At 36.8% G+C, this 23,535-nt stretch overlaps 1 protein-coding gene across 1 annotated transcript; it reads right to left on the bottom strand.

The window, feature by feature from the left end:
• Window positions 1-42: 42 nt before the first annotated feature.
• LOC120478764 (protocadherin Fat 4) lies at window positions 43-23,308 on the bottom strand. Its single transcript, XM_039670881.2, has 17 exons — window positions 23,085-23,308; window positions 21,829-22,039; window positions 19,370-19,714; window positions 17,101-18,011; window positions 16,823-16,997; window positions 16,164-16,344; window positions 15,411-15,661; window positions 10,972-15,300; window positions 10,766-10,867; window positions 9,490-9,791; window positions 9,302-9,387; window positions 8,966-9,139; window positions 8,757-8,884; window positions 8,447-8,664; window positions 7,632-7,905; window positions 5,333-6,430; window positions 43-3,264 (listed from the first exon to the last, which is right to left on the bottom strand). The coding sequence occupies exons 1-17, from the start codon at window positions 23,136-23,138 to the stop codon at window positions 3,017-3,019; spliced, it is 9,087 nt and encodes a 3,028-aa protein (XP_039526815.2). The 5' UTR covers window positions 23,139-23,308; the 3' UTR covers window positions 43-3,016.
• Between the last annotated feature and the right edge of the window lie 227 nt (window positions 23,309-23,535).

Raw genomic sequence — 23,535 nt, 5'->3', positions numbered from 1 at the left:
CCTCATGGGAAATTTACTGCAAAATGTAGCAACAAACAAATGTGTGATTATATAGTGTTTATTTTATTGAAGGATGAAGCTGACTGAAAACAAAATGACAAAAAGTGCATTAATTGAGTGCTCTACCTGTTGAATGCTGAATCAGGTAGAGTGACCTCAACCAAGTACAACAATTTAACTTAAAAAAAAAAACATGATTAGAAACATTAAGGTTCCTAAAATACTTTATAAAGTAAACATTTCACAGTTAATCTCCAGACATACATATATTTTAAAAACTAGTTTAATAGCATATTTTTATGAATGGAAGCCAGTATCACTGATACACTCTAAAAAACGTTGGGTTGTATTGTGTACCCAATAGCTGGGTAAAAAATATTGGGTTGTTCTGTTGGGTTATTCGGAACATTTATACGGTTGTTTATATTACAACGCAGCCCGTTGGGTTAAGTTTAAAATTTCAAGGGTTGACCGCCGCAGCTGACAGAAGATACATGTGTGAGTTATTACAATAGCCATACATATTGTAAACGTTGTTTTTCTCGTTGTACGTGACTTTCAACTCTTATAAAGTATTATTTCCACTTTTTCCCGAAATTTTCAGCCAATTAACGTTATTTCCATGTTTATATCTCCCCTGTTGACTGGTTTTTGTCCGCTATCTGCGACTATACGACATAAAGCAATAAATATAGCTAGCCAATTTCTTAATACTCGGTTGTGAAATACCTACGTTATCTCATGACCAATTCGTACGAATTCGTACGAGTGATTAAAAAGTCGCTAATTCCTAATAATTAATACGACCTCACTCGTACGAATTCGTACGATTTGTCCAAACCAATGTGGTCAGGGGTAGGTCATTCGTCCGAATTCATACAAATTGGCCAATTCGTAAAATATGTACGATTTAGCAAAAATCGTACTAATTCGTACGAGTGAGGTCATACGAATTGTTACGAATTAGCCGCCTCGTAAAATTCGTACGAATTCTCGTGAGATCGGGTTGGAAATACTCTTCCTAACTTTCTATGTTCTTTCCAATACTTTTTGGTAAAGTTATATTTTCAGATATTAACCGACGCGCTCGGCTTCAAGATCCAGCTGAAGCCTGGTCCATCCATCCAGTGTCGCAGTCACTGACAGGAAGAAAGGTAACGTAATGCTGTGTTATAAATGCCTACATTATAGCGAAAAAATGTTTACTTGGGCTATCCCAACTACAGTGTGAATTTAAAATACTACAAAGTGTTAAACTGGGTAAACACACGTCCTCTTTTTCCCGGACATGTCAACTTTTTGGACCTAAAATAAACGAGTCCGGCCGGGACGCCATTCACTGTGTGTTTTTTTGCATTGCTTTAACGTTAGATGCCGCTTTCTTGCACCATTGGTCGGTCGGTTATGTAGGCCTGCCTACGTAACGCAAAATATTGGTCAAATTGCAGCACGTCTTGTCAACAGTGGGACATAGCTCCTGAACTGCGTTAAAAAAAAGTCCAAATGTAAATTCATTAACGATTTTGAATATACAGACACTGAACTGCAAGAAATGGAAGATGCTGCAACACAACCGCAGTCCCAAGCTCTTGCAAGACAGAGAGCATTGGAGAGCTGGTTCAGTGTCTGTATATTCTGGTTCGAATAGGTAAGTCTTCATCTACGTCGAAATCAGCAGACATATTTACGAATTAAAAAGCTTATGTACAGCGCGCGTCTTCCCTTTGCTTGCAAACAGAAACTTTTGTGCTTCCGGCTATATCAGCACGTCATCTTATACGGAAGGTGGCGGTAATACTCCTAAGCGGTGAGCAGCCGGTAACAAGAAGTAGTCGAAGAAGAACGTCCTCATCTCAGTTCTCGCACATGCGTTCTGGAAATCTCTTCAACTCTCATCTCAGGCCCACAAGGAAGTAATGGAATAGTCAAATAAAGTTGTTATTTATGTGTTGTTGTTTTTTCGCACAAAAAGTAGTCTCGTGGCTTGATAAACTTATAGTTGAGCCACTGTAGGCACATGGGATATTTAAACATTTTCTCTAATGACTTTCTGGGCCGTCAAGTTTCATTCCCTTAACCAGCCTATGTAGGACTGATCCACCTCTCAAATTTAATAAAAAATATCTTCATTTGTGTTCCGAAGATGAACGAAGATCCTACGGGGTTGGTACAGCATGGGGGTGAGTAATTAATGACTTAATTTTCATTTTTGGGTGAACTAAACCTTTAAAAACATCATTACAAGCTTACCACTTTGAATCAAGCAAAGGCAAGCAGATAGTTTTGAACACTTGCTGGTTATGTGTTTTATCAAATATGTATTTCGGATCATTTTTAACCCAAAAAAGATATGGACTGCAGTTTTACATAACTGTACACAAAATATTGATTTGTCTGAGTTTTAATATTTTATTAGCTCACCAAACGCAAATCTGTTCCTAGCAGGTTAGGTGTATAGCATTGCTGACTTCAGTGACCCGGATGAGCCTGTGTTGATGAGCGGTTGTTATCTGGGAATAACATTCTGCTGGATGGCGCGATTGACCAATCAGAATCAAGGATTCCACAGGCAGATGTAATGTTAGAGATATGACAACAGATGGCGCTAATGGGACAAGATCATTAAGCTCCTCAAACACTGTGATACTAAGCCTGTTTTAGGGGGGAATTCTCAAGGAGATTTTAAAGCCCACAAAACAGTTCATTAATATATTTTTTAGAGCAACAATGGGTAAAGCATATCAACATAATGTTATTTTTGGTCAAGTTTGGCTAAAAGTAAAGCCCCTTTAAAATAAGCCCAGCAACGTTCGTGTTTATACACGAGATAAAAGCAATATTCATAATTCAGTCACTATTGGTAAATTACAATAAGTTTAAATAATATATTTACAGTTTTATAATTATATTTCTTAATGAATAAATGATTCACCAGTATTTCTGGTCAAGTATATAAAGTAGGTACAAGTACTGACTAAACAATAAAGGATGTTGTGAATGTTGTTTTAACATACTTTCATATGATTTCCTCTTGATCACTTTGAAAATCACAATCAGCTGGCTGAATAGTCGGTAAGCGGGCTATGTCCTCGAACACATCTGCATAGGTGCTAAAGTGAACACCTAGATTTAGGAGATTCTCTAGCTGATGGATCCTGCCGGAGACAGAGGTGTTGGGGAGACTGTGGACGGAGGGGGATGTAACCATGCCTCTGAAGGGTGAAGGGGCCATTAGTATAAACTGTCCTCTGGACAACTCTGCAGCTGAAACAGAGTCAAACAAGAGTCAAATAAAAACCAAACACATGTAGTGGTTCAATATTTGTCATAATCAAACAATGCAGTGCATTCACATTTTATATTTATGAAATGTAATTTGTGTCTCAATATTTCGTTTGAATAGTCAACAAAAAGGTCTTTCTTGTTTCCTAAAGCACAGTGTAAAATGTAGAAGTGGTGTTGAACGGATGTTACATGGCCACTAGATGGCGTCAAATCTTCAGAATGCCTCTGACAGCCTTTCTAAAAAATGAGGATTAATTATTCAAATTAAAATCCCATATCAATATTTGCTGAGAAATATTGACATACTTTTACATTTTAATTTGTAATTTTCTGAAAATAAAATTGTATTTTTTTATTTATTAAAATTTTAACCGGAAATTAAAAATATTTTTAAACAGAAATTAAAAATAAATGATCATTTAGTTAATTGTTTTTATTCTGATCCATATTAATTTACATTGAGTTTATATATATATATATATATATATATATATATATAGGGGTGGCACGGTTCACGAAACCCACGGTTCGGTTTGTATCACGGTTTTAGGGTCACGGTTTTCGGTTCTGTACGGTTCTTGTTATTTTTTCTTTTAATCTTAACACTCCAGAAATGTACTTCAGCAAGTGATATATAGCTTAATTATCCACACTTTAGGATACAGTATTACAAATTATATTCATGCAATCATGCACAAACTGGATTTGACTCTTTGACTTTAAGCACATTTTGGAACTATCTCAGAGGAAAGCTAGGTGAGATTTAGATACAGCAAGAGAGAAGAAATTGACATGCTTTTTGTTTATTTGGCAAAAAAAGGAGAATGTGTATCACTATCTCTACAAGAACTTGTGCATTTTTATCACATAAATCTTATTTACACAAATAAATTAACTTTCATGTATCAACTGCTAACTTTTGTAGCTCTTACCAAAATTCAATCTTTTAAAAGAAAAAGAGAGGAACTCTTAAAACACTGTCTTTTAAATGGCATTGCCTATAGATAATTAAGCTATAGCAATAGCAATGCCATAAACATAAAGTGAAATTTAAGTTCAACCTTAACACAAAAACAGTATCAACAATGCTTCTATTCCCAAAATGTGAGGGTACTTTTTTCCACTTAAAATTAAAGTGCAGGATTTGGAAACATATGACTGAAGCTCTTATCTAAACATAAAGTGCCACTGTAGCGTTATATTAAAATATCATAACATGAAATCCAAAATGTTCCCACACACCGGACTTATACCATAGACTCATACGACGCTGGCGCATCCTCTAACTCCCTCATCTCTCCCACTTGCCATTTCTCCGCGTGCCGTCCGTGACCGCGCTCCATACTCCACTTTTACTGGCTTGTTTACTAACTTGAACCGGCGCTGCACAGAGCGATCGGTAATGACATCAAATACCGCGAAAGTGATGAATGCATAGGTACAGAGCCGACTCGCGCTAGTTTGATGTTATTCACCGATCGCTCTGTGCAGCGCCGGTCCAAGTCGAACAAGTTTATGTCGCGCGAAAAGAAAACACACGTCACATACGGGCACGAGGTTACATTGCGCATGCGTCGAACCGTGAGACGCACACACGCACCGAACCGAGACAAGCGAACCGAACGGTTCGGGTGTTTTTTCATGTACCGTGCCACCCCTAATATATATATATATATATATATATATATAAACTCAATGTATATTTATATTTAATTAACTAAATTAACAATTTTAGAAAACCTTATTTAAATATTTTTTATACATTGAGGTTTAATAGAAAAATAATTTAAACACAAATGAACTTTTTAAATAAATGTTAATGTAGTTAATTATATTTAAAAAATCATATTAAAAACAACACATTTATCCTTTTGACCCATGTATAAGTCCTGTTTTTCTTCAGCCTTAAATGACAACAATTCCTTTCATACCAAGACACAATGTCTCTCTTTTCTTGTTTGTGTCACATACATAGATCATGTGTATTATTATCATCATTATCATTATATTACAATTATCATAATCGAAACTGCCAGTGTGTCCTTGCCTTCAGGTGGATGTTCATCTTTGTCATGTGAGCTGACAAGGGACAGTTCTCGCTCACAGTCAAACTCTGAGCCGGTGAAGGAGCAGTGACTTTCACTCTCTGATGACGTCTCTGTCGCCCCGCTTCTACATGGCTTTATGGGACACTCTCTGAAATTGTGATGAGGGTATCCCTTGTGGTCCCATGGGGTGTTCAGCTTCTCAACCTCATCTACTGAGAGATGCTGTGGAGGGCCTGTCAGATCAGGAGCCAATTTTCTCTTGAAGAACAGGTGGGACTGACGTTGCAACTGGTTAAAATCACCTCTAGATATTTTCTGATGAAGTTTAGGAGATGGATCATGATTAGTTTGAGGTTGAGAAAATTTTGGATTGCCATTCGCCTGATCTCCAAGTTCATCCTCCTTCTTCATCTCTGTGTTCTTCAAATCTGAGTATGTGCTGTCAATCTCGTAGTACTCTAGTTCACTCCCTCCAAAACCCGAGACATGACAAGAAGGCCCATTTTCAATACAACTTTCCACTTCTTGCATTAAATCCTTTGGTTTTGTCGAATCCGGTTGTTTGCTGGCCCCATTTGAGACGTTCCGATGAGACTCATCAGCTGGACCTAAACTAAATGCCAGGTTATCTGTTCCGTGCTGTTTGCTTGGTGGCATGAGGTAGACATGACTCCTCTTTTCACCCTCACAAAGTTTTCCTTGTCTCCTGAGGAAAATACATAGCACCAGAATCAGCAGAATGAGGATGATGGGAAGAACGATGGCCACTATCCATAAGGGGACGCTGTTTTGAGTTTGAGAACAGGGCTCGCTGTGGATGACGTCAGATGAACAGGATCCACACGGAGACCCGGACACATTGTGCAGACAAATGCACCAGTAGTCTTCTTTGGAAGAAGATCCACAGTCACTATGGTTCCAGCAGGGCTCAGATAGACACGAATCCTTGAGGCATGGAGTCAGAACACAGCGGTTTGTAGAAACGCAGAAGGTTTGGAAGACAGATGGGTTGGAGCTGGCCTGGACTATCTCACTATAGCCGCTGAAGGACAGGAGATGCCCGTTGAATTTGATGTATTCCACACACCCTCTAAAACCTGGAAAGACAAGAAAAGCAACATAAGCCGCTAAATAAAGGGGTTGGACAAAATAATGTAAACACCCATTATTATAGGGGTTAATATAATGTGTGTGCAACAAACATTGTTATTATTGATCTTTTTATATTTCATTGATCTTTTTGTTTATATTCTCTAGATCAGAGTGGTTTCCAGAAATTTTCGTCAGCGAAGAAGCATAGAGGGCAAAAGTCAAAAGTGAATGATAGGGATCGTCGAACACTAAGAAGGATTGTGTGTCCAAACAACACAAAACAACTGCAGCAAAGTGACAGCAAACCTCAATATTTCCCCTCAAGACCATTTTTCCAAAAAAAAAAAACTGACCACAGAAAACCTCATAAAGCCATCATCAATGAAAAAGCTGCAATTGCTTAATATTTAATCTCAGACAACACTGCTAAAATGTAAAAAGATCTTTTCTCAAAAGCATCGTAGGCCTAAGTAGATCGTAGAACCACTGCCACCAGTTACAGTCTTTAGTGTCACGACTTATTATGAAAAAAAATCATGTTTGTCCTTTATTTCATCTTTCCTAAAATGTCTTTATTGCTGAGTGATAAAGTGAGAAGTAGTCTTCTGTCAAGCGAGAAGGTTAGTCAAACACAAAATCTTCTTCTGCTAAAATCTTAGGCTATATAATGTTGTTGTCATATATATACTTTTATGATTGGGGTGGGGAGGAGAGTGCCTGTCTTTCCTGTATTCTACTCTGAGAAATCTGGTCACCCTAATATTATTGAACTACAGTGGGCAGTTTTGGAGAGAAGAATGAGAAGCAGATTTCCGCCTTCAAAATCCCTGAAACAACTGGCAGATGTTCCGATAGACGCCATAAAACTGGAGACTATTCAAAAGTTTGATTCATCTATTCTAATAAGCTGTACTAAAACACCTTAATAAAGATATTTCCTATTTCCCAGGTGTTCACATTATTTTGTCCAACCCCTGTATAAGGGTTTTATGATCAAACTAAAAAACAAATAAACATGAATAAAAATCATGAATAAATTAATTGAAAGAAGAAATTAAACAAAACTAAACCAAATTTAAAATACAACTGAAAATAAAATAAAAAATAAACTGTTTAAATTGTATACTATAAAAAAAAAATAATATAGTACTGTAAAGCATGTTTAAGTGCAGTACTTTATAATCAACAAATCAGGGGCAATCTAACCTAAGTCCTGGATCGTCTCTGGGAAACCTCTGGATTCTCCCAGTGAAGCAGTGCCCAGAAAAATGGTCTCCACTAAGAAAGCAGAGTGAGTTATGGTACCATTGGTGGTGTTGAAAACATGCCGTTCATCCACAAGCAGAGATATGTATGCACCCTTTCTGCGTAGCTGAAGAACATGCCACTGTCCATCTGACACATCTCCCTCCGTTGAGAGCTCCAGCTGCTGACCAGATGTGACATTGCTGAACACATACTGAGGTTTTCCATCTGATATCTGAGGAGGTAAGAGAAAACATGTCATCAACTGAATTAAGAGATACGGTGAGGGAAGTAAGTATTTGATCCCCTGCTGATTTTGTAAGTTTGCCCTCTTACAAAGAAATTAAGGGTCTATAATTTTTATGGTAGGTTTATTTTAATGGATAGAGACAAAATATCAGCTAAAAATCCAGAAAAACACATTGTATAAAGGTTGTAAATTGATTAGCATTTGTTCGAGTGAAATAAACTATGGAACCTACAGCTCTCTATTAGAACAATATCGTCAGAATCACGTTTTAAAGCGAAATTAAAAACCTATCTCTTCGAGAAGGCTTATAATCACTGAGTCAAATGGGGTTTGTCTAATTGTGTGTTTGTGTCTTTTTGTTATATTGTTTTATGTCTTTTAGTTTTAAGTGCCTCATTGTAACCTTGATATATTTTTAAATAAAAGAGAAACAGTTGAAAGACTTTTTTTGGTAATCAACATTAGCTACAAACGCTATCAGCTTAACTTCTATTGAACATGCCCATAAAAATCTTTCAGAGCTCACCTTAAGTTTTAGATGTGCTGTTCGACACCAGCACACAAGCAAAACAGCATTTCTTCTGACAGTCCTCATCTTGATTTCAACACTTTCAAACCCCTGAGAGTCACCTTCCTTCCCATACAGAATGGCTTGTAGAAGCTGATTTCTTCTGTAGCTTTCTTTGACGTCAAACTCAATGTAGGCCTCTCCGTTGAGAAACAAAACATGCTGCTCAGCCAAATCTATCAGAAAGTGAATTCACTTTAAGGCTTTAAACTTTGAAGTATTACAGAAAAAAAACAGACAAACAAAAGATATGTATGAAGGAAATTACTCATGGCACAGTTGGGTCCTGTGAAATGGTCTCTACACTGGCAGTGGTGGTGAGACCATCGGTCTTGACAAACTCCTTCATTCAAACACTCTGCGGTTTCACAGGGAGGAATTTTTGCTCGCGGACATCTGATCATCAAAAAGAAGTAAATTTAAACATGGCATTTTTTAAAGAACTTTTACAGTTACAAAGTTTCTTTTGAAACTGACCGATCAAGAACATTCTGGGATGCCAGAGATTTTAAGGAATCTGGACCAATGTTGTTCACTTGAATGTTTCTCATGCAGCCAACAAAGTCGTGAGTCCTGATTTGCCTTTGCAAAATGACATCAATGGACTTCACGCCACCAAACGTCATGTTATTTGAGCTCACTTCTAGAGTCCTGTAAGTAAACATGATTTAGAGGTATGAGTTCAGATAAACAAACAAGTAATAATATGATGTAAAATGGTGAATCATTAGCATGAAGATAACATTGAAATTATTATGTGTACTGGTATGTTTAATCTTGGACAAAATGTCAAGATTAAATGTAATGCTATACCTTTGGGTTCCAGTGCCACCATTCTGCGATAAGCAAAACCCTTGCGGTTCATTGGCCGAGCAGTTGTCTATTTCTAGAGAGGCTATCTGAGAGACACAAAGGGAAGTATACCAGCATAATATCTGACAAATGTTTCACAAAAACGGCTTGATTGATTGCTAAGTTTACCATGTATAGGAATCACTTACATTTCCAGTTCTTCTTGCGGTGATGTTGTGAAAACTTCCATCAGCCACTATCTTTCCTGTTTCCAATCTTATCACTCCAGATCCAAGATCATAAGACAGCCACAGCCTTCCACTCACAATTTCAAGGGCCATGAAGTCTGAAGTTGACGGGTCCCCTTGGTTGTACAAAAGCAACGCGTTTTGCTGCACAGTCGCAAATTCCAGATAAATGAAGTTATATTGTGGATCCAATGGAGGAAATTCTATAAAAGAAAGTTCCTGAAAGCCATAACTGTGTTCTTCACAATTGATTCCGCTCACACCTAAAAAAAAAAAAAAAAGAAATGTCAGAAATATATCTATTCATAAAAGTATATAGCTAATCAGAAATGCATCTATTTAAATTAATATAATAATTAAAAAAAATTATTAAATGATGAAAAAATACATTATTGAAACTTTTATCAAAATAATATAATATTTAATAAAATGTATATATTGTATGTAATACAAATAGAATGTATACATTTTATAAATTAATATACAACAAATATATTTAGTTTGATATTACATTATTAATTTTATCATTAAAATATTCGGTCCCACTTTATATTAAGTGGCTTTAAGTACTATGTACTCTCATTGAAACAAATAATTTGATACCATGGACTTATTGTGTACATACATGTTTTTAAATTGTGCTTATATTTTTAAAATACCAGCATGTAATTACCGCTGTAACTAATTTAAGTAATTACATCTGTAATTACACAGCTGACCCATCCCTTACACTTTAACCTACCCTTAAACCTACCCATACCACCACACCTGTCCCTAACCTTACCCAGATCACACCTCAATAGCAGCAAAAAGTGTTTTGCAATACAACAAGAGCACAAGTATATTGTACTTATTTTTCAATGCAAGTACATCGTACTTAAAGCCACTTAATATAAAGTGGGACCAAATATTCTAATACTTAACATGAATATAAAAATGAATAAATTGAATATGCATTTTATTACTCAATTACATTTAAGGTAATATAATACATTGAATGTATTAATAATACATTAATCATTTTACAATGAAACAAAATTATAGTAAATAATATTGTTAATATAATAAATACTTAATATTCTTATAATTAATACTCTATAAATTAATACTTAATTTAACTATACATAATATTCAACTAAAAAATAATAAAATGTCTCAAATATGTGCCTATGAGCAATATCACAAAATGAGGTCAGAAATTGAATCACAATATACAGATACATTAATTTCCTCTTACCAAATGGACACTGGCAAGAGTAACCAGTTAAAAAACTAAAGCAGTTGCCAAAAATACAAGGGGAGGAAGCACAGTGGTCAACAATACGATCGCAAAATCTTCCTGCAACAAAAATAAGTGGTTATTTATGTACAACAAACCAATTAAATTTAGATAGACCAAACACACACAAAAAAATATTTAGTGCATAAGTAATATGACCATACCTTCATACCCTGGGCTGCAATCACATATGAACCCTCCCTGTCTGTTCCAACAGGTTCCTCCATTTAAACATATTACTGTTTGACATTCATTATCAACTGTATTGCAGTGCGGTCCTGAGAACCCCTCTTTGCATTGACAAAAATAAGTTCCTGGATTGTTAAAGCAGTTTCCTCCATTTTCACAAGGTTCCTTGGTGCATTCATCAAAGTCTAGTTCACACGCATCACCTGTAAAGCCTGTTGGACAAGAGCAGTTAAAGATCTCCACAAAATAGGGTGAAACGAATATAAGACTAGAGCTTTCCAACACAGCAACTTCCTGACTGATGTGAATGTTTCTGTTGCAGGTGGCACCATTATGGCAGGGACGGAGCATACAGGGGTCGCTGGTTATTTGGGATATAGTCACATTGCTTTGCACTTCCAGTAACTTTTTATGCATGTTTGATATTCCGCTTGCTGCCTCTCCAGTTAGATACTGACCATTGTAGCTTTTCACAGCAGCCAAAAGCAGCATTTTATCTCCTTGCAACTTCATTCCAAACACATGCGTTTTGGATGCTTGTAAGTTGAAGAGGCTATCCAATGCTTTGACAAATTTTAAATACTTCAAAGACAGAAATTCCTCAAGAGTAGATATAGAAACGTAGAACAACACACAGTTGTCCAGAGAGACGTTGGTAAAGCCTTTGTAATTGACGTAGATGCTGTTGTTGACTGAAGGGTGGAGCTGGTCACTTGCTTCAACAGAAATATTATATGTTGCCTCTCCTTGGTATGGGGAGGACCACAAATTACACATGCCGAATGGGAAACTAAACATCCTAAGTGGCCCGTTTCTGATTGTACAATTGAACACATCCAGTTCGTCCTGATCGGTCGGTCTCACATTTCCGATTAGTCCTCCTGGGAAAGAACTTCCATAATATTTCACCAATATATTGATGTTTCTCTGAAGTGGTGCATTGTCATTTTCATCAAGAACTTTAATATTAAACAAAGTGGTGGAGGACATAGGCGGCTTACCAGCATCTTGAACCACAATGTGTATGTGAAAAAGAGGGTTGCGCTCCCGATCAAAAGGTCTTGAGGTAAGGAGAATTCCATCAGATGCAAGCGAAAAACCCTCAGCAGGTCGCATCATCCAGTATGTGAAAGGACCTTGATTTGGAGGAAGATCATCATCTGTGGCAGCTAAAGTAGAGACGAGAGTGCCAGCAGGTTGGTTTTCTCGGACAAACCCTTCTGTGTTCAGCAATTTGGGAGAATTGTCATTGACATCAGTGATGGTGATAGCTACCCTTGTGCTTCCAGTTACAGCAGGTGAGCCCTCATCAATAGCAATGACCGTCAGGTTGTAGATGGCCCACATCTCTCTATCCAAGTGACTGTTAACTAAAATGACGCCACTGGCCGGATCTATAATGAAGGAACTATTGATATTTCCATGTTCAATTCTATAAGAGAACCTGCTCCATTCTGTGATAACATCCTGGTCCACAGCTTTGACTTTAGTTATGGAGGTCCCAATCGAGATGTCCTCCGGCACCGCTACAGTGTAGAGCATTGACTCAAACTCAGGTGGATCGTTTTCATCTAATATGTGTAGATGTATTAATGCCTCATCAACATTAAATCCAGTAATGGCGCCTCTGTTTTTTGCCAACACTCGTAGGATGTCTTCATTTTGATGGCGATTTTTCAAATCTTTGCAGATATATATTATTCCCGTGTGCTCGTCCACCATAAAACTAGATTTTTTACTTTGCCCTGCAAGTACATAAAACACTTTTCCATCAGGCCCCAAGTCATAGTCTATAGCCATGACCCTTCCTATTTCAGTTTTTGGCAGCAAAGCCTCTGACACAGAGAAGTTGTATAGATGTCTTTGAAAAGCAGGGATGAATTCATTGAGGCCAGCGACCTGGATGTATATATGGGCAACAGAAAACAAATATGGAAAGCCAATGTTGGTGGCCTTGACTGTAAGTTCAAAATGCTGATTTTTCTCATAGTCAAATATCTCTGAAGTGGTGATAGTGCCATTTTTAGTGTCCAAATAGAATAGATGGATGTCTCCTGCAATAAGCGAATACGTGATTTGAGAGTGAATTCCTGTGTCAGCGTCCTTTGCCCAAACCTGCAAAACTGAGGTACCAATTAAAGCATTTTCTGAAACAGTGGCAAAGTAATCTCTAGACGTAAATATAGGAGGGTTATCGTTTAAATCTGTAACATATACTGTGATATTGAGTCTCCCCATCTTAGGATGCCAGCCTCCATCCTTGGCAATGACGTTTAGATGGTAGGTTTCTGATTCCTCAAAGTCAAGCGCTTTAACAAGCATGATCAATCCTGACGAGTGTCCAATGGAAAACAATCCATTTTCATTCCCACCATCAAAAGAATAGGAAATAACACCATTGACGCCGAAATCTTTATCTTTGCCTTGGATCTTTCCAATAACTGAATCAACGGGCAAATCTTCTGGAACAAAAAACTCAACTTTGCTGTTAAGAAAATGTGGTGCGAACAGGTTCTCTTGTGTGACTTCAAAACTGATTTCAGTTTGTGCAGAAAGTGGAGGGAGGCCTTTATCTTTCACAGTGATTTGAAGTGTTAGGATGATGTTAAGGCTATTTGCTAAAGTTTTATTCAACAGCACTTTTCCGCTGTTACGTTCTACCTCAAAATAAAGAGATCCATTGCCACCACTATTAAAGTACTCAACATTGTTATTCATTTCATGAGAATCTTGATCTACTGCAGATATCTGGATCACTTCTGTTCCCACAACCAAGGTTAAAGGGACTGGTACGAAAGTCCTGAAGGGTAAAAACGAGGGTGGGAAATTATTATGTTGTACTATTGTCACTGAAACAATGCTAGAGCTGTTCAAAGGAACACTGCCGCAGTCAGACGCCACAACTGTAAACGCAAAATTTACAGATTCAGAATTACGGAGAACAACGGGCTGTTTGTTTGAAATTTCCCCAGTTGATACATTTACCAAAAAATATTCATTTTGAGGGTCGATGAAGTAGAGGATACGTGCATTCTCACCAAGATCTCTATCAGTAGCACAAACTTGTAGAAGTGAAACTTCTTGTCTCTTCATCTCAGGGACAGTGACAGAGTAGAGTGGTTGATAGAAGATCGGTGTATTGTCATTGATATCTGTAATGTCTATGGTGATGTCTGTGCTAATACTCCAAGCAGAATCGTTGGCATTAACCTTCACTATGTAATGATCCTGATCTTCTCTGTCCAAAGGAAGCAGTACCAGTAAAGTCCCAGTGGTTTTATCAATACTGAATGGGAACTCACTATAATGGCCGATGATTGTATATTCAATGACAGCATTTAAACCAACATCTTCATCTGTAGCAGTTATCTGAATGACTGAAAAGCCCACAGGGGCGTCCTCAGGAACCTCTGTGATGAAAATCTGTGAGAAGCGGGGCGCATGATCATTTGTGTCGAGAACTACAATGATAACTGCTGCAATGGCCGAAAGACTGTTGTTTTCTTTATCCACGGCCTTGAGGGTGAGATTATAATATGGTAATTTTTCTCGATCTAAACGCTTTGTTGTGGAAAGACTGCCACGATTTTTGTCTATTTTAAATGCGCCTCCGATGTTACCCGCTAAAATGAAGTACTCCACCTTTGCAAACATTGCAGAATCTGCATCGGTTGCTAACACATTACACACCCAACTTGAAGCCAAGTTCTCATAGACTTCACATCTGTAGATGCTTTGCAAGAACAATGGTGGATTATCATTCACGTCACTGACATTCAAAGGAAGTTCGGCATATGATGAAAATGGCGGTATCCCTGAGTCCCTGGCTTCAACTGTGAGATGAAAATGCCTGTTGGTTTCAAAATCTAATGGATACTTGACAGTCAGTTCACCAGTGCTGTGGTGAAGCTCAAAAACTTCCCCAAAGTTTCCAGAGGCCAGATAGAAAGACACTGATATGTTTCTCCATGTTTCTGCAGCCACAGTAGCCACAAGGGTCCCAGTAGCTGCGTCCTCGGAGAGGACGTATTTATGTAATTGGACTGCAATTCGAGGAAAGTAGGAGTCATTCTGGAATCTGACAGTCAAAGTTGTTATGTCCATTTTTGGCATATCTGCTCCATCCTGCACATGAACATCAACTGTGATGTCATTTCTTCTCTTCACAGAATCTGTAGTGAACACAGTTCCTGTGCTAGGGTTAATTGAGAAGAGATGGGCCTGTTGGCCATGTAGAGAAAAATGTAGTTTTGCATTCAATCCAGCATCTGCATCCTTTGCCATCACTGTGCCGACAACTGATCCTGTTAAATACACAATAAAAACTGGTTGTTGTTGTTGTTGTTTTTAAAGGCAGTTGTCTAAGAACACTGGATACAAATATTAGGGTAACTATAATAGTGTGTACATTTACCTTTGGTTATCCCAGCAGGAACATTGGCCACATATGGTCCATAAAGAAAGGACGGAAAGTTATCATTCACATCCTGAACTTTTACTGAAACAGCAGCTGAGCTTGAAAGAGGCTTCGTGGGATGACCGTCAGTTGCAGTCACAAAAAATCTGTACAAAGCCACTGCCTCTCTGTCCAAGGAACTTACGGTAAATAAATCTCCAGATGTTTCATTGATGGAAAAAGGAACATCTAGGCCTTCTAAAGAATATCTGCAAGTGAAATATATGAAGTTAAATATCTACAGTCAATTATATTATACTATACAGGCTCATATCAGTGTTGTTGTTGCCAACTAAAATGATTAAAAATGGCTTTTGGAAATTGAAATAAAACTTAAATAAATTAAAATATAAATATTAAATGAAAAACTAAAACGAAAATCACCAATGTTTCCTTGGTACTAAAACTAAAATTAAAATTAATTAAAGATTTATAGAACAATTATATAAGAATAAATAAAATAAATAAGAAGAAATGACATATATATCAAAAATCAAAATAAACAAGAAGAAATGACAAAAGCGCATACAAATACAAAGGCTAAAATTACAATTAAAATTACAAAATATTAAAATAAGTGCTTAATCAAAATATTAAATTGACAGTATATAAATAATACTAAAATAACCCTTGCTCATAAGACAAAACACAAGTGATCTTTACCAAAAATGCTAATATTGTGACCATATTATAGTGTGCTTATTAAATTACTTTAGTTGTCCATTTATCCCCTCATCTAAGTCTGAAGCTGTAATTCTCCAAAAAACCATCCCAACAGGAGAATCCTCTGATATGTGAGTATTGAACGTGTCATTGTCAAATACTGGAACGTTGTCATTGACATCATCAACAACAATAACCATGGTGCCTGTGCTTGTCAGTGATGGGAATCCTAGAACGGAAAGATAAAGAAATTGTAATAATAATACCACTGAATATGTAAAGAATAAATTAGGGATGCACCGATTAAAATTCAGGCTAATACCAATGAATATTTTCATGTAATGGCTGATACGTTTAAATCAAAAACAAAACACTAAAAACATAAAATAAATAGTTTTAAAAGCTACTAGTGAATAGATCGGCATAAAAAATGGATATTCATTTATAAGAATTTCACTAAATACTACATTTAACTGTTATTAAATTATTAGTGTTTTTAAAAAATAACAAACAAGGAAAATAAGCATGCACAATTAAATATTCAGTAAACACTGATAAATTAAAACAAATCTCTAATATTAACTAATAACCAATATTTGGCACATAAATATCGTGCATCCCTAGCTAGAATATTAAACTAACCCAGAAACAAGCAAATAAGTGATTATATCTATTGAGCCACTGAGGTGAATGAAGCAAATGATTACCTGAATCAAACGCAATAACTTTCAACATGTGATGGCTTTTCACTTCCCTATCAAGATCTTGTAAGATTTGGAACGTTCCATTGGAACTAAGTGAGAAGATACTCTCATTATTTCCTGATTCTAAAGAATATGTCAGCTGACCGTTAACTCCCAAGTCTTCATCAGTCGCATATATCTACAAAATACATGAATCATTGAACAATAAATTAAAACAAAAACAAAAAATGTAGTCAATTAAACCAGAAGTTAGTGTATCATTTCCATTTTAAATTAAGTACCTGGTGGATGTGCTGAGAAGTGTCTTCTCCATTTTCGAAGACATGTAATGTAAGTGATTTAGATGAAAAAATAGGCACGCAATCATTAACGTCTAGGACTGTGACATTGATGGTTGCCGTGGCAGACCTTTGAACATCTCCTAGGTCTTCTGCTAGGACTGAAAAACTATAGAAAGGCTTCTTCTCACGGTCCATCTTGTCTATCACTGAGACAACGCCTAGAACAGAGTCTATCATGAACCCACTCTCTGAGACAGAGAACCGCACCTGCCCGTTCGACCCAATGTCTTGATCACTTGCGTTGATTCTGAGCAGGCTTGTTCCGCGAGGTACATCCTCATACACTGAAAGGCTGTAAGAGCTTTGAATGAACTCTGGATTGTGGTCATTCACATCCTCAATTAGCACTGTGAGGTTCAATGAACTGAACAACGGAGGTACACCTTTGTCTTTGACTTTCAATTTGACTGTGATAACGTCCTCGGTTTCCCTGTCCAATGGTTTCTGCAGGTACACAACCCCAGTTGAACTATTTATACTGAACGGTTCTTCTTCTGCACTCTCAAAAATGAAAACAACTTCAGCATTGGATCCAGCATCAGCATCTATTGCCTGTATGACCGTAACAACAGAACGAAGAGGTGCATTCTCTGGAAGACGAATTGTACTGGGTGTTGTGATGAGCGGGGAGTTGTCATTGACATCCAGAAGATAGATGGTAACATGCACTGAGGATGTGAGTCGAGCCTCTGTGGGTAGAGCAAGATCACTGGCCTGGACAATGAGACTATACATTGCGTTTGTCTCTCTGTCTAACTCCCCTCGCAGACACAGAGCTCCCTGCTGGTTTATAGAGAACTTACTCTCAAGATTTCCAGATGTCACCACTAAATACACTTCTCCATTAATACCTGTTGGATACAAGAAAAAAGAAAACCTGAATTACAATGGCCAACATAAACATTACTGACACCTGACTGCTACATTACACAAATTTTGTATAGTTTTCCTTTTGTTAATAGATAACTTTCTTTCGAAATTTGGCTCTCGTGTGTCCCAATTTTGTTGAGTCCATTTTGAGCCATGAGGTGTGTAACAACATCATTATAACGTACAGTATGATATATGAGTATTCATTATAATATTTAACAGCGTTATTAAATTATTAATGTTTTTAAAGATTAACTGAATGTTGGATGATGGATAATTATCAGATCTCCATACAAAAAGTTTGGTAATTTAGTAAAAGGCTTGTTAAAAGGACAGAACTTCAATCCCTGAGGCGGAAAGCAATTGTTTTGGTGTAACATCTCCAATAAAGAGCATGTCTATCTCTTTCCAGAACAAATGGAGTATCTTTTCAAACACATCTCAACAATCTTGGTCACTCTTGTTGCTGTTAAAGCTTCTGAGTAAACCTGAGCAACTTCCTAAATGGGTTTAAAGGAACAAAAATCAGAATTTCATTGTGGACTTTTATGTGGAATACATAATATGCTTCAACCTGAACCAGAAATAAGAGAAGCCGAGAAAGGGTGTTCTCCATTATTAGCAGTAGCCAGCATCCCCAAGAGAGGATCCTATTCATAGTCTCAGGACGCTTACAAAGGAGAAATGACGTAAGATTTAATTTGACCACTTTAGCCTGTTTGGTATTTCCCAAAGCTTTTCAAACGTGTGAACCTGGAGGTTTTGTGCTTAAAGGAAAATAAAAGATGACCGGTACCATCCATTGTGCTAATTCTATATTTACTAGATTTAAGTATTTTAATACATCCTCACTTTGTTTGAATGTCTCAATTTGGGTAATGGAGATGTTAAAAACAAAAGAAAAAAGAAAATGTTTTCAAAGACTAGACTTAAACGAGAATCTTATGAACACATGATCACCACCATTTGATCAAAAATACAGTAAAAACTGAAATATTACGATTTATAATAATGGTTTTCTATTTCAATGCATTTTAAAATACTTTTTACTTGGCAATGGCAAAGCTGAATTTTCAGCATCATTACTCCAGTCATCATTCTAATGTGCTGATTTCATGCTCAAATTACCATAATCAGTGTAATGTATTTTTATTGAAATCAGTGCATTGTTTTCAGGATTCTTTGGTGAATAGAAAATTCTAAAGAATAGCATTTATTTGAAATACAAATAGTTTGTAACATAAAGGTTTTACTATCACTTTTGATCAATTTAATGCATCCCTCCAAAATAAAAGCATTCCTTTCTTTGAAAATAAACAGTAGTGTACTGCAATGTTACCCTCATCTGGATCTGAAACATTCAGACTTAGGAAGCACATTCCAACAGGTGAATCTTCTGGTAAAGAGGCAGAAAAGGCTTTCTGGTCGAACACTGGTGGGTTGTCATTGACATCGATCACATTGAAGTACACTCTGACCCTACTGAGCTCACTGTCTCCCTGCTGAGCTGCAGCAGTCAGGATGTAGTAGCGTTCCAACTCAAAATCCAGAGCGCGGGACAGGAGGAATTCACCGGAATGTGGATTGAGAAGAAAGAGGCCATCACCATCATCCTCCTGAACAGAGTACACTGAGGTTTCATTCTCTTTACTGTATACTGCCTCCACATGTCCCACAATTGTTCCTATGAAGGAGACAGACAAGGCTAAATTTAAGTAATATTAGACAAATACAGGGAAAATAGTGTTTGAAATGTGGTCACAAACAGATTAGACAATATATAGTGTATTTATATATATATAGTCCTGTTCAGAATTATTGGCACCCTTTGGTAAAGAATCCTGTGAAAATATATCTGCATTGTTAAACTTTTTTTCTCTCAATTCACAAAAATCTAACCTTTCTTTGAAGTAAAACAATTGAAAATGTGGGGGGAAATCTCATTATGAAACAAATAAATTTTTTATCTAATACCCGTTGGCCACAATTAATTGCACACTTTTATTTAATCCTTTTGCCAGGATAACAGCTCTGAGTTTTCTCCTATACAGTAATGCCTGATGAGTTTGGGGAACACCTGACGAAAGATTAGAAATCATTCCTTCATACGGAATCTCTCCAGATCCTTCAAATTCCCAAGTCCATGTTGATACACTCTCCTCTTCAGTTTTCCACAGGATTCAGGTCAGAGGAAAGGAAAAGCCATGGCAGAACCTTCATTTTGTGCTCAGTTACCCATGTTTGTGTAGATGTTTGTTTTGGATCATTGTCCTGATGGAAGATCCAACCACGGCCCATTATAAGATTTCTAGCAGAGGTGGTCAAGTTTAGATTTTGTTGGTATCTGAACAAGAAGTCCAGGACCTCCAGCAGAAAAATAGACCCACATTAAAGATCCAGCTGTATATTTAACAATGGACATAGGCTACTTTTTTATCCCTGTGAGCACCACATCTGGTGGGTTTGCTGCCAAAAAAAAGCCATTTTTGTTTAATCTGACCATAGAAACCTGGTCCCGTTTAAAGTCCCAGAAGTGTCTGACAACTAAATATGCTGGAGTTTATGGAGTTTATTTTATTTTAAGGTTCCGCCAATTTGTGACATTTCCTGTTGACTGGAACTTTTGAATCCTTGCCCTGATAGTGGCTATTTTCTTATACGGGCACTTTCTCAACAATCTATTTGCTTCACATCAGAACGATATTCTTACGATTCTATACGATATTCGCAATGAAGACATGGAAGTAAACGCCCACTGCTGTGAGAGGATAACAGTTTTGCATATTATAATGAGTTTCAACTCACTCGTCAGTGCACGTGGGGGAAATAGTTTTGAAAACTTCCAATGTTTTAAAATGGCAACCGGAATCTTTCGCCCATACATGTTCGACCCAGAGTCCGTGTGTTGCAACATTCCTGTCGGCACACTAAAATGTCAGAAACTGTTCTGCCTTTAATGTTAAAACAGAGTCAGTTCTACGATGGAGAGACTCAAGAAGAAGTGACAACATGTAGAATGCAACATGATGTCTCTGAATGGTTAGTTGATGAATTTATATTGCTGATGTGCAGTTAACTATCTTCAATTAGCATATTCTGTCATGAAAATCTATAAATCGCTCGTATAGGTACTGTTGTAAGATGCACACAGAGTGACTTTCTATTGTGTGTGAAAAGATGGATGCTAAAGTTTGAGTTGACTCACAAACATACTGTTATACAAACACTTTTCCTCTTCTCAACATGGACTGTGTGTTCCCGGGGGTGGGGTTTATGTACATTTTAGGGTTGGTGATGTCACTAACCCGGGAGGAAGCTCGTGTAGTTCCTACCAGGCGTTTGTTGTAGTCCTTAAAAAACGATTTCTTTAAAAGCAAATATCTTCCTTTGCTTTGAACTTTGAGCGTTGTAACTTTGATTATGTCGTTTATGCTCAAACAGCAACATTTCACACTAACTAAAGTTAGAAAAGTGAAATCATACCTTACCACCCTTTAAGGGATTTTTTTGTGTGTGTTTGTTACCTAATATTACACTCTTGTGAAACTAGAAGTCATGGCAGCATAATTTCATGTTCCTATAACCCAGGCGTGCAAAAAATGGTACACGCACACACCTGATTAGATTTACTTCAATAAAAGGTTACATTTTGGTGATTTTATTTACATTTTGGTGATTATATTTTTAATGAAAGATCAAAAGGATCAACAATGCAGTATTATTTTCACAGCCTTCTTTTATCATATTACCAAGGTGCCAATAATTCTGACCTCGACAGCATATAAAAGCAATGCTCACCAGGGGGTGTGTCTTCCATCACTTCAAAGGAATATACAGATTTGGAAAATGATAGCTGTGAGAAGCTTCTACTACGAACTGGAGCTGAGCCTGATTTGCTCATAGATGGCCGAGCTGATATGTTGAACCACTCTTTCTCATCCCTATTACCCAGCTCTGTCCTTGTTGAACTGGTACAGAAAACACCATAAGCAGTAAACCTGAAGAAAATCTGTAGGATAAAAGAAGAAAACATTAACTTACAAATTTGCCACTGAGGAGAAAAACATCAAATAAAGGTGTGGAGCTAGAAACATGGAACAGTTTCAGCCATTAAATCCCATGACAAGGCTCTTTGTAAGAGACCTTTTCTAAAAGCAGCAACAGTATACCTTGATTTGTGTAAGGTCTGTGCTTTGAGAGCTCTTGTGGTTCTCCCCTTACCACAGTATCCCACGCCAACCTGAATATGTGTCTTTATTTGGGTTCCCAAGGTACCTGCCTTTGTTAAGCTCTAAAATGTCAGTTTAGATCTGGACAATCTGGTATCCAATGAGTGGCTCTGTGAATAAAAAGGAATGTTCTAATCCTGTTTAAGTGAATGCACTATAAATTTAAAGCATCACTTCATTTTTTTTTTAAATAAAAAATAAATTGGTCCTCTTGCAATATGTCAGGTAATTTACACTTGTTAATTATAGATACATTAAATTATCCACATTAGTACACTAAACTATCTGGTATCCAATGAGTGGCTCGGTGAATAAAAAGGAATGTTCTAATCCTGTTTAGCTGAACGCAGTAAATTTAAATATTTTTTTAATAAATAAAAAAATTGGTCCTCTTGCAATATGTCAAGTAACTTACACTTGTTTATTCATATTTTTTTATAGATATTAAATTATACACATTACACTTAACTATATCATATATATATATATATATATATATATGATTACTATGCAATTATTTATAGGCTATACATTAAAATAAATGAATATATATATACATTTCATTTAATACATATATATTATCAGATGTAGACTATCCATGTATGTTCATATATAATTATTAATATATTAAATTAAATATTAATATTATCTATTTAATGTATTTAATTACAAATCGTATCCTAAATCAATGTGTTCACAAATTTTATCAAGGACATGCAAATTATGATATTCACTGTACATTGAGCACTTTAGCAAAACTTTTCACAAAAACAATACAAGTTTTAAAAGAAAAAGGTACAAAAAGAAAAATACTAACTTACTCACCGCCGCGTGAACGAGAAATATACAGAGATGCATTGATCCAAACTTGTTCATCATTGCTGGTATCCATTTACCTCTCTACCAACATATGAACGTTTCTCGGACATAACACATATTCGAATAAATCTGCGTGCACCATTTCTCTGTCCACAGTCATGGGCAGTGTGTGTGTGGGGGTGGTAGATGTCCTGCGACGATTTTTATTGGCGCTGTCGCGCTTCCAGTCCGAAATACACCGCCTCCAACTGAAGCGCCAAAAAGCACGTCAACTAAACTTTAGTAGGCTAGTTACTTGTCCAACAAAAAGCGCTAAAGATGTAAACTAAGTTTCCCTGGTACATGATAATAATATTGTCTCTATTAACTTGAGTAGCTAAGAAAGACATTGGCATGTAGCCTATTAAGTTTTGGGTGACGCCAGTTGCGTTTACAAGTTTGGTCTTCCAGTCTTCCA

This window comes from Pimephales promelas, chromosome 16 (genome assembly GCF_988280905.1).
Source record: "Pimephales promelas chromosome 16, fPimPro1.hap1.1, whole genome shotgun sequence".
NCBI classification, from domain to species: Eukaryota; Metazoa; Chordata; class Actinopteri; order Cypriniformes; family Leuciscidae; genus Pimephales; species Pimephales promelas.
Note: the sequence above shows the minus strand (reverse complement) of the source record. Positions and strands in the feature narration are given on the sequence as shown.

Coding starts and splice junctions, on each gene's coding strand:
- LOC120478764 (XM_039670881.2), bottom strand. CDS start 23,138: ATGATGAACAAGTTTGGATCAATGCATCTCTGTATATTTCTCGTTCAC. Junction 18,012..19,369: donor TGTTTCAGATCCAGATGAGG/GTAACATTGCAG, acceptor TGTATCCAACAG/GTATTAATGGAGAAGTGTAT. Junction 16,998..17,100: donor CTTCTCAGCACATCCACCAG/GTACTTAATTTA, acceptor TGTATTTTGTAG/ATATATGCGACTGATGAAGA.